General features: G+C 40.1%; 1 protein-coding gene across 1 annotated transcript in view; it reads left to right on the top strand.

The window, feature by feature from the left end:
- Positions 1-14,454, top strand: part of EXOC5 (exocyst complex component 5) — a 42,464-nt gene that overhangs the window by 21,342 nt on the left and 6,668 nt on the right. The window contains exons 5-13 of the mRNA XM_014598816.3: positions 2,394-2,458; positions 3,364-3,392; positions 3,583-3,692; positions 3,971-4,015; positions 4,127-4,267; positions 7,297-7,379; positions 7,858-8,067; positions 10,360-10,507; positions 13,459-13,567. Coding sequence (XP_014454302.1) covers positions 2,394-2,458; positions 3,364-3,392; positions 3,583-3,692; positions 3,971-4,015; positions 4,127-4,267; positions 7,297-7,379; positions 7,858-8,067; positions 10,360-10,507; positions 13,459-13,567 — 940 coding nt within the window. The remainder of the gene's footprint in view (positions 1-2,393; positions 2,459-3,363; positions 3,393-3,582; positions 3,693-3,970; positions 4,016-4,126; positions 4,268-7,296; positions 7,380-7,857; positions 8,068-10,359; positions 10,508-13,458; positions 13,568-14,454) is intronic.

Here is a 14,454-nt window from a genome sequence, read left to right as displayed (position 1 = left end):
TTTAACACAGTTTACTAAGACTGATTCAATTAAAAATGAAATTTGCCTAGATTTAAGCAGAAACCATGGAAAATCAATTTGTCATGGCTTCTGTCATACATAAGCAAAACCCTAGAATTCAATAAAACTTACAAGTTTCCAAGTTATTAACTAACTTTTAAGTTTACTTGTAAGACAAATGAACAGTTAATACTCAAATTAGACTAACCATACTGGAATAAACATGGATGGATCTAGGATTTTAAAAGGGAGGAAAGGGTGCAGATGGTTTATCATTGTATATTATATAACACCGTTTTCCTCCAGGAAAAGATATCAGAAACTTTACTAGCATGCAAGGGGTTTGCACTATGTTATCCAGGTCAAGATAGAAAGAAAGAATATAACTTCACTGGAATGTGAATGAATTTGCTGTATCATATATTGTGCATAAACATAAACAAATTAGGCAACAATGTTTCTTTAGTCCTGTTTTAATTAGAATTGCACATACATCTCTTTCAAATTCATAGAACAAAACCTAGCCTTCTTGGGCATCTTGAAAGTACATTCAATGATTCACTTCAAGTTCTGTCCACATTTGAGTTCATGTCTACCTGAGTTAATGGTTCCACGCCTCAGTTAATGTTTTTAGCTAGAGTTAAAAACAGTTTGCTTGGCTGTGAAATAGGAGCTTCCTTAGTAGGAGGAGCTAACACATGGCAGAGTTGCAGAATAAAGGGTAGCTTAATCAGCCATCAAGGCCATTAAAAAGGAGAGGGGGTCATTAACACCTGTAGAATGAGGAGCTTAGAAGGAATCAGGTAGATTATAATGAGCCATGAAGTCAATTTATTCCTCACTGCTGCTTCATTAGAAATGCTGTTGCCAGTGCCAGGTAGTTATTTTTAAACTTTTGGGTGGAGCAGGAATCAAGGGGATCTGCCCCTGGGTATCCGTTGTTAATATTGTTCAGTGGTTTAAGATGGCTAGAGGCTAATAGAAAAGAGGTTTCACTGCACATTTGTAGGATGGGGTCCTTTTCGTTTTAAAAGGCTGTTGTAAGGTGTTGCATCCAAGTGGGGATGTATCTTAAGTAAAATGCCATACTGCTATAATATTAAAATCCCACTTTCTTTGATAGGCAACCAAACTTGCATGGTGACTTTGCTGTCGATTCTCAGCATTGCATTGGGTTGGTTGATACAGCTCATTAGAAAACAGCTGCTGTAAGAATAGGATAACATGATGTTATAATGTTTTCAGGGTAGACTTCAGGAGGCACTACTTCACAGTCAGGGCGGCTAGGATCTGGAACCAACTTCCAAGGGAAGTGGTGCTCGCTCCTACACTGGGGGTCTTCAGAAGGAGGCTAGACATCCACCTAGCTGGGATCATTTGACCCCAGCACCCTTTCCTGCCCATGGCAGGGGGTCGGACTGGATGATCTGCTTAAGTCCCTTCCGACCCTACAAAGTATGAAACTATGTCATGTGTCCATACTCCTGTTAAAGCTACTATCATGGCTTTGTTTGTCCAATTCCTTACTTGCTGTCTGGTCCTCAACAATTAAAAAAAAATCCCACACCAACTTGAAGATGGGGCCTGACAAAATTAACTTTATTTCTTTAGCTTTTAAGACTTCAGTTACATTCTGCTCTGTTTTCAGTATTTGAAGAAGTTATGATCCTATAATGTTATAGAAGTTATAGTCCTATAATGTTTAACTAAGTCTAACAAAGCTGTCACTAGAAGATTCTTTGATACCTGTTACAATGATGACTAATAATAAAAAGAAAAAAAATCTTGTTTCACTGTCAGAAGTGACTGACTGCATTCTCTGTAAGGATATTTGTATTGTATAGGCGCAGGGTAAATTTCCTTCCTGTCAAAGTCTTTGTCAAAGTCTTCATCTTGGAGGCATTCATTTTTAGCTCAACTTCTTTTCCCAACACCTTGGGAGGGTTTTGGCAGCTCCAAGCATTCTGTTGTAGCTGCTCTTTCTACTTGAAGAAAACAGGGTGCAGATGTGCCTAGAACTTTTCAGCAGTGCTCTCGAATTGGCCGGGAGGTTTACAAATCACTTTACGCTTGGGTTTATAGTTAGGAGTGAAAGAAGAAGGCATTAATATTTTCTGCACAAGCCAGCTGTGATTATAGATTAAGATGTTACATTGTGATTCTGTGACAGAAAGAGGTTTGTTTTTACATGAAATTAGACTACTAATGATTGATTTTCAGTTTAATAAAACAATGGAAAGAGTCCTGACTTGAGTCCTCCTTTTTTTTTTTTTGTAGACATCAAACAACTTTTAAAAGAGGGAATGCATATCCCTGGGGGTAAAGCAAGGAGAAAGAGATAAACTTATGGTCATAACATTTTAGTAAAACTATAATGTTTTTCACATTAATAGATTAAAGAGGCAGCAGATATTATTCAGAAGCTGCATCTGATTGCACAGGAGCTACCTTTTGACAGGTATGTTGAGATTTAATCATTTTAATACTCTTTACGAGCTGTAACTTTGGTATTTCTCGTTTTCCTCTTTCTGCTTTTGCTTGACTCATATGATTCTTTAAATAATGTGTTGAGATGACTTGTTAGTGTGTTTGCATGTACACATATGTGTGTTTGAGCATGTTTATAACTAGCACAATCACTATTGAGCCTACATCTTAAAAGTTTTGTGCTGGAAAGTTTCTGTGTACATAAGCTTTTGTGCTGGAAACCATTGTAATTTCAGTATGCTAACTTTGATGGTAAGTAATTACCACCATATTTACTCTAATACAAGACAAGACTTTCCTCCCCAGCCAGCATGGGAGAAAATGTCCCTTGTCTTACACTTTCATACAAGGAAACCTTATTAAATACATTGTCTACCATTAAACTGCTGCCAAAAGCAGCAGTTGCTCAGTAATGGAAACCAACTATAAAGTTGATTAAATGTGGCCAATACCAAGTATGACTATAAACTACATGGCTCATATTGGGCAAATATGGGAACCTTTAAAAAAAAAAATCATTAATTTATTTATTTTTTGACCCCTCCCAGATGTATTTTCCCTGCTGTAACAGTGGGAGGGGGACAAATTCAAGACAAACCTCCAATCATTAGATTTTATACCTGGAAAATTATAACAATTTTATAAATTTTCCATTTATAGAATCTAATTATTGGCAGGATCATTTTATAGTCAAGTAAATGCGGTAATTGCTTATCGGTTTCTTACATATTAAGCTTGAATGCAGGTGTTTCATGGTTTGTTTTAATAGAATTAATTCTAAAATAACTTCAAAACAAACTTCTTCAGTTAGCAAGCTAATACTTCTAAATTTCTTATCATATGGGTACTAATAATGCTTTTTTGATTTGTTAACAGGTTTTCTGAAGTAAAATCAAAAATAGCAAGTAAGTTTCCTTCCTAGTGCACTGAAGAGTGAATCTTAACTTGAATTTGCTTGTTTCTTGAATCTAATTTTAATGTTGAATATTCAACTTTTTTTTTGGCCAACATGTTTACTGCATTGTCTGATGGACTGATGGTGCGTGATTTCCACCTTCTCTACCCCCACCCCCATTTTCCCTTCTCCTTATATAGGTAAGTACCATGATTTAGAGTGCCAGCTGATTCAGGAGTTTACAAATGCCCAAAGAAGGGGTGAAATCTCAAGAATGCGAGAAGTAGCAGCTGTCTTACTTCACTTTAAGGTAAAAACTGTGTGTTGTTTCCCCTGCCCCCATCCCCTTGCACCACAAGCTTTTGTGGTATATGTTTTCTTATTCAGACACTTTCTGAATAATCTGAACACACTTTGAATAAATAACTAGTGAAGCTCCCTCTAGACTTAAAAAGAAAATGGGACTCAGAGTTCATACAGTTCATGATTCTTACTACAACTAATCATTTTTTACAATAGATTATCTGCTTTTTATCATTTTTTGCTTCTACTTATTTGTTAATCCTTGGTTATTTTCCCCTGCTATAGGGCTATTCGCACTGTGTTGATGTGTACATAAAACAATGTCAAGAGGTAATATGTTTTATATTTTTCTCTCTCAATTCATTTTATTTATGACTATTTACTATTGCATTTTACTATGGATTTGGAAAAGTTATACTGTAATATTTTTCTAATCTCTAGGGTGCTTTCTTGAGGAATGATATATTTGAAGATGCAGCCATTCTTTGTCAGCGAGTGAACAAACAAGTTGGAGAGATTTTTAGCAGTCCAGAGACTGTATTGGCCAAACTTATTCAAAATATCTTTGAAGTCAAACTTCAGGTATTTTAAATTTTGGCATACTAAAATTTGGTCAAAGAAGGTGTTTACATCTCTGTCCGTCTGTCTGTCTGTCTGTCTGTCTTGTAATATACATTACATAAGAAATAATTTTTAAAAAACAGTAAGGGATCTTCTTAATCTAACGAATGAGATGATAAAGAAGCACAGTGTAGTTGACAATGGGAATAAACAATACAGGAAACCCTCAGCATTCGCGGTTTCAAATATTTGCGGCGCGCCGAATATTCCCTGCACACCGCGAATATTCACTTTGTTACAGTGCGAATGCCGAACCCGTATCTTAAATACACCTATAGGAAACCCTCGGGAGCTCTGTGCTTGCTACCACTAGGCTCCTGCTACTAGGCTCCTGCTGCTGGGCTCCTGTGGTCGCCAGCGCAGCCGTGCCCTGACCCTGCTGCCGGGGGCACGCGCCGTTCATGAGCGCAGTGCCGTATTCACAGGTTACACCATTTGCGGGGATGTCCAGAACGTATCCCCAGCAAATGGCAAGGGTCTCCTGTATACATATCTATAAGCTTCAGTGGGAATGAGTACGCTTACTAATAATTCCATTTCTGCTGAAAACACGTATGACCTACTTCTCCAGACCCATCACCACCTAAAATGTAGAGGGAAGAAGTTAAAGTTAAGTAAATATCTTTAATCTCTTTGCTCTTGGAGTTAGCTTCATGCACAAAACCTAACGTTCAATGTGCCAAAAAAACTTATGCTATGGAATGGAGTCCAGTGGCTAATGCACTATTACTGTGCACATCCCATGTAGCTGAAAATAATTCTTTCCCATTCCACAGATACTTATGTAAGTGAGTATTGTGAATGGGAGTGTTCATACCACTTCCCTATATGTACTGAACTTGCCTATCCTATATGTACCACCTCTGTATTGGTGGAGAAGGCTAAGCTATTCACTGAGTTTTTTGCCGTGGTGTTCCTGAACAGGGGTCAACATGAGTCTCCTAATGGGTTCTTAGATGGGCATCAGAGGGACACCAGCCAACCAACTGTCGACAATGACTTGGCGCAGATGCTTGGATGGATTGGATGTATTTTAGGTCATCAGGCCTGGATGAGCTCCATCCAAGGGTACTGAAGGAATTGGCCAGTGTCATAGCAGAACCACTGGCACACCTGTTTGAGCGCCCATGGGGCGTGGGTCAGGTCCCAGAGGACTGCAAAAGGGCCAATGTGGTTCCTATTTCAAGAAGGGGAGGAAGGAGGATCCGAGTAATTATAGGCCAGTCAATCTCGCCTCCATCCTTGGAAAGGTCTTTGAAAAGATTATGAAGGATCATATTTGTGGGAGTCCAGCAGGAAAAATAATGAAGCAGGGAAACCAGCATGGATTTGTAGCAGGTAGATCATGCCTGACCAGTCTGGTTTTGTTTTATGACATGGTCACAAAACGCTTAGACACAGGAGTAGAGGTGGATGTCGTTTTCTTGAATTTTAGCAAGGCTTGGATATGGTATTTCATCCCATTTTCATAAATAAATTACGAGACTGTGACACAGATGTTTACATGATCTGGTGGGTGGCAAATTGGCTTAGCGGTCGCACCCAGAAAGTGGTAGTAGACTGAACGGCATCGACCTGAAAGGATTTGGGTAGTGGGGTCCCACAGGGTTTGGTCCTTGGACCAGTACTCATCAATATCTTCATCAGTGACTTGGATGTGGATGTGAAGTGTACTCTGTCCAAGTTTGCGGATGATACTAAATTGTGGGGTGAAGTGCACACTCTGGAGGGTAGGGAACGATTGCAGGCAGACCTGGACAGGTTATAGAAGTGGGCAGTACACAATAGGATGCAGTACAACAAGAACAAGTGCAGAGTGCTGCATCTTGTATAAAAATATCCAGCACATCTACAGGCTGGAAAGTGACCCTCAGCAGCACAGAAGCAGAAAGGGATCTCGGAGTCATAGCAGACTCCAAGATTGAACATGAGTCGTCAGTGTGACAAAATCATCAGCAAAGCTAACTGTACTTTATTGTGCATCAGCAGATGCATGACAAACAGAACCAAGGAGGTGATACTTCCCCTCTGTGTGGCACTGGTCAGACTGCAGTTGGAGTACTGCGTCCAGTTTTTGGCGCCGTACTTCAAGAAGGATGTTGATAGACTCGAGAGGGTCCAGAGGTGGGCCACTCGTATGGTTAGGGGCTTACAGGACAAGCCCTATGTGGAGAGACTGAGGGACCTGGACCTCTTCAGCCTCCGGAAGGGAAGGCTGAGAGGTGATCTTGTGGCTGCCTACAAATTCATTAGTGGGACACAGAAAGGGATCGGAGATGCTCTGCTCACCAGGTCGCCTCTTGGGGTAACAAGGAACAATGGTCACAAACTAACAGAGAGCAGATTTAGGCTAGATATCAGGAAAAACTTCTTCATGGTAAGGGTAGCCAAAACTTGGAATGGGCTTCCAAGGGAGGTGGTGTTCTCCCCTACCTTGGGAGTCTTCAAGGGAAGGCTGGATAGGCATCTGGCTGGGGTCGTGTGACCCCAGCACGCTTTCCTGCCAGGGGCAGGGGGTCGGACTCGATGATCTGTTGAGGTCCCTTCCGACCCTAGCATCTAAGAATCTTTTATAAGCATTTTGGCAAGCAAGTATGTGTCTAAAACCTCTATCTTTTCATTTGCTGTGTTTCGTACACACAAGAATGCACGAAGGACCTCTAGGCTTTTTTCTTTTTGACCATCAGACCCGTTGACTCTGCTGTCTTGGGTCTTGTGCAAAACAGTTCAAGAATGTTTCAAGTGCAAGTCATCTGCAATTACTGCAAGATGGTCAAGTCTGTTTCCAAATTAGCCCCTTAAAAAGTTGTATTGATCTAAAACCATTGAGCTAAATGAAAGATCTCTGTATATTTTAGATAAAAACGGCGTATGAATACTTTATGTTGTATGTGAAATGTTCCTGAAAGGACTTATTGTAGAAATGATTAAATGCTGTTGATATTCTTCAAAACTGAAATTATTCCTCCAATTATGCTTCTGATTTATAGAGTTATGTAAAGGACCAGTTAGAAGAACACAAGAAATCAGATGCAGAGCAATATCTTAAGAATCTCTATGAGCTGTACACAAGGTAGCTATAACTTGACCGTCAATATCTTGTTGTAAGTAGCATCTTGTAATAGGTTTGCTTGTTACTGAAACTTTGGGGAGGTCAGACTTTTAAGGTTCCTCAATAATTGAAATATTTTAATGTTTTTCAGTCTCGACAGGCATCCCTTTTTCAACTGAGTCCCTTAGAGAAACTGATAATATACTTCATAGAAATGCCGACTGGAACTTCTTTCCCCCCCACCCCCAAAGAATCAGAGACTGAAATAGTTGTTAAAGTCCATTCTCTTACTGTGAAAAGTGTACCTGTCACTATTTCAGTGCTACCAATTTGAATGTAGTTGTTCTATACATAATCTAATACGAATTATACAAAATGCTTTCATTTTGGTAGTGGCCAGAGGTTCAAATTGGCATCGGGACCTCATTGTTCATTGCAAATATGTAATAATAGAACTTGTATGAATACAACTTTTTTTTCCTGTTTCTTTTGCATAAAGAACTACTAATCTTTCAAGCAAATTGATGGAGTTCAACTTGGGTACTGATAAGCAGACTTTCTTGTCTAAGCTTATCAAATCCATTTTCATTTCCTACTTGGAAAATTACATTGAGGTAGAAATTGGTTATTTGAAAAGTAGGAGCGCTGTGATTCTGCAACGCTATTACGACTCTAAAAACCACCAGAAGAGGTCCATTGGAACTGGCGGGTGAGTTTTTCTTTTTTTTAAGAGAGAGAAGATTTACTGTAACTTAGAGGGGGAAAAAAACAGTAACTGTCATTCTAGTTTATATGATGAGCTGGTTAAAATGTGTTGAGAAAACCATTTTGTTGTTGTTGTTGTATTGTCACTTAATGTCTCCCTACACTAAAGTTTATTCCCTTAAATAAAAATGAAACCTGATGCATCTTTTCATTAAATGATTACATGAGATGAAAGAACCATGTGTTGAATGTCTTGATCAAGTTGAGAGGTTGCCAGGCTGTTGCTTGTGAAAGCTTATGCATTTCTGATTAACTAAATCTATGAAGTACAAACCTACCATGCCTTCTGCCTGACTTCAGACTAATATACCTGGTGACTTCTCTTAAGCTCAGAGCCGCACCAAGGTTTTAGGTGTTTAATTGCTGGAATTTTTGGCATCCAAGTCTGAGTGTCAACCTCAAAATTCCTGCCAAATCCTGTAGTGCCTACATTTTTGCAAACAAAATTACCTAGGCACCTACAATTCTGCTTCAGTACATGGTACGACCTGTTTCCATCTTGTCAGATGCCCACACGCTCAGCCCTCTCTCTCACTTCTGAGTTGTTATTCAACTTCTCAAATATCTAAAACAATAATTGCTCTTGTTCTTTAAGATACTAGCAGTAGAGCTTTATCAGGGCTGGCCCACCATTTTTGGGGGCCCCTTACCCCAAAGAAGCCGGTGGCATCAGTGGGCGGGGGGGGAGGGGGGTGAGCTGTCAGAGAATCCAGCAGCAGTGACGTACCCGGGGTGGGGAGGGTGGCGAGTGGCCAGACGTGAAGCCAGCGGGGGCAAGTGACAAGTGGCCAGACGCAGGGGGCCCCACAGCTAAGGGGCCCCCTGCAGCCGCAGGTTTCACAGGATAGGATGGGCCGGCCCTAAGCCTTATGTAAGAGCCTAAAGTCTATGAATCTGGACATTTCTGTTGGTATCCTTAAAAAAAAAAAAGTATTAAATTGGTTAGGGTAAGCATGTGTTGTTCAGTTTCTCTACCACTCAGGGTTTTGGGAGGGCGGGGGGTGTCCCTCCCATATACCAAAGACATACTCATCTAGGGCAGGTGGGAAGTTACCTATAGATGAATAGGACCAAATTGTAGACACTGTGCTTTCAAGGAAACGTTAGCCCTTGTTAGGAGGAAAAAACCCTTTTTTACACGAGGAGAAAACCTTACACCTGGTTTGGATATAGCTGATGTTCCAACATCCATGTTCTGAATTCTGGATATGAAGAGGGAGCTGGCAGCAGAACAAGTGGCGGAGCAGCTGCAATAGACCCACTTTGAATCTTTTGGCCTTTCTTTTCTCTGAAGACATGCGAGAGAAGGAAGGCAGCTTGGCTTACTCGTCCCTGTCTGTGGCGGTCTTGTTCTTTCCTTCATCTGTGCTGACTGGTATTAGATGGAGGCCTCTTGCTGTTCTGTGCCATACTCTTCTGCTCAATTCTTTCCTTTCTGAGACCTAGTAGTTGCTTCTCTCTCCTCCTTCCTATACAATAATTCCCTAAGACCGCAGAAGCTGCCATGGTGGGAGTAGAACCGAACTCAGGGCCCTCACGGATAGTAAAGTCCTAGAGCAGCTAGGCGGAGAGAAGAGTACAAACTTGACCACCAGAGAGAGGTTCAGATTTGTCTGTTTGAAGAACTGCTGTTGGGGTATAGATTTGATGGATCACAGAAAAGAGATGATTGAGGGAAGAGGAGGAAGAGAACAATTATGAGTTGAGGGGAAGGACGAGTAAATCTGATTTTTTTTTTTTTTTTTTTTTTTGGCGGCGGGGTAGGGGAGGTGCATTTGAGAGTAGATGTATTGAGGTTACTGGAGTGGCGACTCACCACGAAGGTGAATCAGGACATGTTTGGGTCGGGCTGCTTTATAAATGCAGGATTATAGAACTGTTTCTCTCTCTGGCCTCTGACAATCTTGTAAAGAGTAAAAGACTCCAGGAAGCTAAACTCCCACTGTAGCATATGAATTCCATTAAATTTGGTGGAAGCTTCTTATAGTCTGAAGTGGGAAATATCTGGAGCGATTATGGGGCAAGACTGCATGCATCATCAGAGGGGAAATGCATGTTCTTTTACTTGTGCTGTTAAGTTTTTGGGGTTTTTTTATTCCCCTTTGGCAACTTTGAAAAGCTTCACTAAAGTTATATTTTAAGCTTCTAGTTTTATCAGGTTAACTGCTAAAATATTACAAATGCACTGTTAAACTTGAACATTAAAATTGCTTTCATTAGTGTGTTGTATTCCTAGTATTCAAGATCTCAAGGAAAGAATAAGACAACGCACAAATTTGCCTTTGGGTCCAAGTATTGATACCCATGGAGAAACCTTCCTCTCCCAAGAAGTGGTGGTTAACCTTTTACAAGAAACCAAGCAAGCCTTTGAAAGATGTCACAGGGTAAGTGAGTCTTCTCTGGTCTCTGGAAGCAGGTATAGTTTGAACGACATGCATGAACACGGGCACGCACACTTGTACAAACAAATATGTATACCTGTATCTTCAAAGTATTTCATGTTTAGCCAGTAGTGGGATTCTAAAAAGGGGCAAAGACGTAATTGGGCTAAACAAAATGAACTATTGATCATGGAGTTTTTTGTTTTATTAATCAATTGGATCATGCTGACTTGGTTTGAGACTGCATTAAAGATTTTATTTCTTGAACATAAACAAGTCCCAAAATGCCTGACCTAATCTTCCCCCCACCCCCCAAAAAAAATAAATGGAAAAATAAGTCTGCTTTAACCAATTGGTATGGAAGTAGGCTTTTTTTTAATATTTCTGTATTTTTTTTATTATCCATTTTTATCAAAATAGATACTTTCCTTACAAACATTCAGCTGCAGTCATCTTTGACTCTGTTTAAATGCTCTTGCCTTCTACCACAACTGAGTCTTACTGCTTATTAAATCACCAGTTTTACTGCTGTTAATTTTCTGCTTTGCTCTACTGCTCTAAGAGTTTAATAAAAGCTCTTAAAATTGAATTGCAAAGTAAAAAAAGTAAAATGAATCTTTCAGCTAAACGTATTCATTTTTGGAATGCATCTTTACCTTACAGTGTATTTTGCTAAATCATCTCAGTGTGTTAAAAATTATTTAAATATTTTTGCTATTAGGAGAGCACACATGTAAGTAGAAACATCTACAACATTGGTCTGTTGATGTTCAGATAATTACTTACCAGAATTGATATCAGTAGAGATTCCTTGACATTGCCACATCATGATATCATATAAGGAGTATCTTGTCTAGTCTTTTGGGATAAAATTTACAAAATCTCTTCTTGTGAGTTAAAAGCCAAGGTCTCAATTTTCAGAAAAGAGGATAGCTCTTAGGAGCCCAATTCCCACTGATTCAGACACTTTTGAAAATGTTACCCTTGCCCTTAGAAAGGACTTGGATGCACGTTGTCTGTAGTGGTCATTTTTAATTATCTTAGTGAAATGTTTCTGCCATAGGCATTCCTTCTTCCGATTCTAAGCGTGCAAACCTTTTATTTCCTTGATGTTGTACAACAAACCAATACTATTTTTTTTTTTTTACTTAGCTCGGGTTGTGTGTCAGTGACAGCAGATTGTACAGCCAGATTTGGGATTTTGTCATTAACGGTGGGCATTGGCAGGATCTGGTCTAATTGTGGCCGAGTTGTAACCTTCCCTTTTCAGTTGTGTGCAACGTTTTGTCGAACCATTCTTCTGGGATGACATTTTCCAGCTGTTTCAATCCTATTTGTGTGCATGCACAGGTGTATGTAAAGTTACAGCAAATACGTTCAGCGTTGGGCAAGCATTAACCAAGTTGCACATTCATAACTAAAAAAAACTGGAAACTTTAAAGCACATGTTATCAATGAGAATTCAAGTCGAAACTTGCAAACTATCACTTGTTTCAAAGTTTTTGAAGAAACTTTATGAATATGAGTTTGAAGTATTGACTTGTCTACTGTGATGGTACGCAAGGTTGTTTGACCAATGGCTAGCTATCAACTGACCTGTTTCTTGCACACCTCTGTCAACTGACCTGTTGATTCCATGCCACTATTAACTGACCTACTTCGAAGTCCAACTTTTCATTGAAAAGGGGCGGGAGCCTGGTATAATCTACTGATTATCTGTGAACTTCTTACCATGACCTTGGGAACCACTGGGCTAATATATTTTGTTATTCAGGACACCTGAATGAAATACATGTTTGTTAATTAGCTCCAGATTCCAGATCTTCCTTGATGTGCAGGACTAGAGCTTTATTTTTACAGATAGTCTAATTTACAGAGGACCAGCATTCAGCTGCTGTGCAAAGAACCTTAAGAGTCACTGGGGAAATCGTTAAACTGTATAAGTCTAGCGTATGTCAGATAACATATCTAGGCCAAGGTTTTTAGAATTGTATGCAGGCATAATGTACATAGGCAATTGTACAATCCTAGTGACTGTGTACATGTGCTCAGGGTAATGGACCATGCAAAAGAACTGTTAGATGTCCACTGTGCCCCCCGCTAGTTTATGCACAGTTACCATACTGTGCATGCAAACTGTGCGTCTGTCCTCGCAGATATACATCAGGTATTCTGTGCACCACTGCCTGCTGGCACATGCACGTGTATTTTAAGTAACATTTTCTCCATTAAGACAAATGTCTACAAACCTGCCTTATTTTGAGAGTGTTTAATGTTAAGGAAACACTAGTGTCAGAGAAAGTGTGAGGACTAGCTTGGCTTTTTAAAGGCAGGATTGTCTTTTATTCAATTGTATGACAGTTTCTCACATACAGTTTTAAACACTAAAGGGATGTCTTTGGTACCCATGTTGGTCTGAGACAAAAAGAAATGCAAAACTCTCTAGAACTCTTGGTTCAGAGATGATACCTCTTTGTAGATCAGCTAAGAAATATTTTTAAAGGAGAATGTACCTTTTTAAAAGTTTTTTTTTTTGTTTTTTTTTGGTTTTTTTTTTGCGATTTCTTAGATGGTCTAATAAAAGGTATCATCTCTGAATCAAGAGCTCTAAAGTTTTGTGTTTTTAAACACTAAAGCATAGTCTCCAGGTTGCAGAAGGCCTGTCAGAGTAGAAGTTTATCCCAGAGTTCTTGGCTGAAGACCTATGAGGGTTTGGAGCTGCACTTTATTTCCGGTAGGTTCAGTGGTAGCGACTTTATGGATGCTCAGTTTCCTGATGTAAATGTTCCCACTCCATTGAGTTAATTGGAACTGTTCTAATATTAAACTAGCTGGGGTCTGTCCCGTGATGTTTTCTAAAGTGACGTGAATTTTCTGTTTGGAATCATTTAAAGTAAAGTAGCTTCAGTTCTTTTTTAAACATTTAATTTAAAAAAAAAATTTTGTTTTTAAAGCTCTCAGATCCTTCTGATTTACCGAAGAATGCATTCAGAATTTTTTCTATGCTTGTGGAATTTTTGTGTATTGAGCATATTGATTATGCCCTGGAAACAGGACTTGCTGGTAAGCATAATTGTGTAAGAATATGTACAAATGTACTTTTTAACTTTGTTTTAAAAGGCCTGCTTTGCCCTGCTTTAAAGGGCAGGGGACCTGCTACTCAGGAGAACCTGTCAGCTGTTATGCAGCAATTGAATTAAATTGCCCTTTGCTTTGCAATTAGATGTGATTAAAATTGCAACAATTTTCCTACACTTACTGCTACAGAAGCACACAGAGGTACCAATTATATCCCAGCAGCTTATATTGGTATCCTTTGACATCAGTGCTATTGTGCCATCTATCTGTACCTGATGATTCCATTGTGAAGTGGTGTACATCCATGTTTTTGAGCACTTGAATAATTTATTTTTAATCTCATTAGTTTGTGTTCAGACTTGCTACAGAGAACTTCTTATGAATTTGACTGACTGGCCTGGTGCAAAGATGTTTATTTAAAGCAGGACTATCCCACTGGCAGCATACAGGCTGCATGCAGCCCAGCAGGGGTTAAATTGTGCAAACCCCCCCCCCGGCCGCTGCACCCACCATCACTCTGGCTATAACAACAGCCAGTCTCTTAGCCGCCTCCTCTCTCCTCCAGTTGCTGCTTCCTGCCCCATCTTGAGGGGCAGGGGAGTGCAGCAGGATGAGCCCATGGCACATGATGCAGCAGGGGAGAAGGGTGGGTGGGTCACAGGAGTGCAGAACAGAGGTGGAGGTTACAGGTGTGCAGTGCAGCAGGGGTGAAAGTGGGGGGTTATGAGCAGGCAGTTGCAGTGGTGGGGTGCTCATGTAGTACAGGGGTTGGGAGATCGATGTGAGTGGATGGTACAGTGGTGGTAGGGGATGTGGCTCACCCTGGTGCAACCCCCGGGGTGTGTGGCCCCTACTGGATTGGCCTGTGAGGC

The sequence above is a fragment of the Alligator mississippiensis genome, chromosome 2 (assembly GCF_030867095.1).
Source record: "Alligator mississippiensis isolate rAllMis1 chromosome 2, rAllMis1, whole genome shotgun sequence".
Lineage (NCBI taxonomy): Eukaryota > Metazoa > Chordata > Crocodylia > Alligatoridae > Alligator > Alligator mississippiensis.
The sequence above is the reverse complement of the archived record's forward strand: the minus strand, read 5'-3'. Positions and strand labels throughout refer to the sequence as shown.